We start from the raw sequence: 2315 nt of genomic DNA on the forward strand, positions 1-2315 counted from the left end.
TATATATATATAAGCGCCTAACGGCCACTTTATTATATGTATATATGTGTATATAAAAAATGCTGTAATAAAATGGTATATAAAATGATTAATAGTAGAGGACCTTACTTGTGGATTGCTCGGAGTTCTCTTCCAAAGTGGCAGAGTGTTGGGCGATCGCAGAAGGCGAAACCTAACATCCGAGGCGGGTAACAGGACTCGAGAAAAAAGGAACTCGAGTAACGAGTAGCTGTTCCCGCTTAGATCACAGCGACATCTACAAGTGAAATTCTCTACTTCATAAACATACTTAAGGTGAAGGGGGCTAGCGTAAACATATGGTGTTTGTTGTATAACCAGCAAGACTTTTACAAAAAAAATATTAAGCATTAAATAAACAAAAGACAAATAGTCAAAAGTGGTCAAGATATCGTGCTGCTATTATTTTGTGGACAACTGTATGTATATATTAATGGGCTAACATAAATTTTGTAAGATCCATACCTTCAAAAGCAATTTCATAATATAAACAAAATTCTGTTTTGTAGACAATTTATTTATTTTATTTCCTATTACTAGACTATATGTTATCTACATAGATATACATATGTATTTGTAATATACATAAATATGTACATATATGTAAGTATATTCGAGTGCATCACTCTTCATAAAAAAATCGGCACTGTTTTTCCATTGAACCCATTTGGAATATACAGCCAGCACCAACAATGCGCAATAATAGTGTAAATAAATAAAAATCATCGAAACATCTGCGTATGCATACTCTTGACACTGAAAATACCTTCCAAATGAGTTTTATATAAATAAAATTAAATAATAATTTTCAAAAAACTAAATATTAATGGTATTTCAGTCTTTCCATATTAAATAGAGCCGATAGCAGAAAATGATAACGTTCCCGAAATTTTGGAGGAAAACGTAACATAACCGTTTGGAATACATCGAGCTCATTGATAAAAATAAATATATATGTACGAATAAAGCAACTTCAGGTGTTGATAAGGAACTCTTTCACCTTTCTAATTTATATATACTCTGTTGTCTATGTACACTGACTTTCACTTTGCCTGTTTTTTAATTTCATATCAATTTGTAAAAGTTCTAACTTCATCTCTGCTTCCGAAATCTCTAATTCGTGTTTTTTTTTGGCCCACTGATGTCTTTCGGCTGCTCTCTTGTTCTCATCTTCCCAGAAAGCTTGTTGATGGTCAAACTTTTGCTTTCCCTTTTCATTTTTCACCGCTAGTTTTTCTGATTTCTTCTTTTTAAGCAGTGTTGGGTTCCATGCGCTCCAATCGGTTGTAATGTCCTAAAAATTTTACATTAATTTAGAAAAATAATATAGAATAAATAATATTTAGAATATACTACATTTTCTACGGCCTCAGTTGCTTCAACTGGCTCCGCTGTGTAGCTTCTCATGGAGTCCTCCAAAATTTCGGGAACGGCGTCATTTTCTGCTATCGTCTCTATTTCATATGTAATGACTGAAATACCATTAATATTATTAAACATCAATAACTATCACGTGTAAAGATATGTACAAAAAATCTTACCATCACTATCAAAACTGTTGGACAAGCCGGTTGCCGACTGGCCCATTAAAGCTGCTAGCCTGTCTGTGTTGGAGTCAGTATAGCTTCGGAATTGGCCACCACCTGTTTTGTACATTTCCCTTCTCTCTTCGGCTAGGGACTTTCTTGCTTTTCGTTTCAAATTTTCGTATTTTTCTCGCAAGTTCTTCGGCCCTCTTTTAACACCCATCTGGGCCTCAAACGCAACATCAATTTTCTCCCACACCTTTTTTTTCTCCTCGCAGAATACAGCATCAGTCCTTTTATTTTCTAAAATCATGGCGTGCTGCTCGGCCAAAGATATTAATAAAGTCTCCTCCGCGCTGGTAAAGTTTGGAAGGCGACTTTTTCTTATATTTGAATCCATTTTTGTTATTGTCCACAAAACACCAAGCTATTCCTGCGAGATTCTTTAAATTGTTAAAGTGCGTCCATTTTCTATACGACCATGTAAAATGAATCCAAAAGTGATGTGATATTTGAAGGAACATGTGGGTTATCATATAGCCTATTCCCGTACTCCAGGATTTGCAAGTTTTACAGGAAGGTTTCCGTCCGCCACGTTCATACAAGTTGTATTAAAGGCGGAAACAGCTTTTCCTGTAAAACCTGCAAATCCTGGTTACGGGAATAGGCTAATAATTAACGAGCTGGTACACAAATTGGTAAGCACAATATCTATAACACAATTGTCAATTGTTTAAAACAATTTTAAAACAAGAAAACTGCAAACAAAAA

The 2315-nt window shown here is 34.7% G+C and overlaps 1 protein-coding gene across 4 annotated transcripts; it reads right to left on the reverse strand.

Annotated features, from left to right (window-relative positions):
* Positions 1–616: 616 nt before the first annotated feature.
* LOC118732497 lies at positions 617–2307 on the reverse strand. Of its 4 annotated transcripts, none has more exons than XM_036461624.1 (4): positions 2148–2307; positions 1560–2015; positions 1375–1490; positions 617–1312 (listed from the first exon to the last, which is right to left on the reverse strand). In XM_036461624.1, exons 2-4 carry the CDS (start codon positions 1942–1944, stop codon positions 1046–1048), a joined length of 768 nt encoding a protein of 255 aa, XP_036317517.1. In that variant the 5' UTR covers positions 1945–2015; positions 2148–2307; the 3' UTR covers positions 617–1045. The 4 variants fall into 4 exon arrangements, with proteins under 4 accessions (XP_036317517.1, XP_036317518.1, XP_036317519.1 ...); XM_036461625.1 differs by having other exon boundaries at positions 2251–2305; XM_036461626.1 differs by having other exon boundaries at positions 2204–2302.
* Positions 2308–2315: the final 8 nt, after the last annotated feature.

This window comes from Rhagoletis pomonella, unplaced genomic scaffold, assembly GCF_013731165.1.
Source record: "Rhagoletis pomonella isolate Grant_MI unplaced genomic scaffold, Rhpom_1.0 Rhpom_scaffold_21229, whole genome shotgun sequence".
NCBI lineage: Eukaryota > Metazoa > Arthropoda > Insecta > Diptera > Tephritidae > Rhagoletis > Rhagoletis pomonella.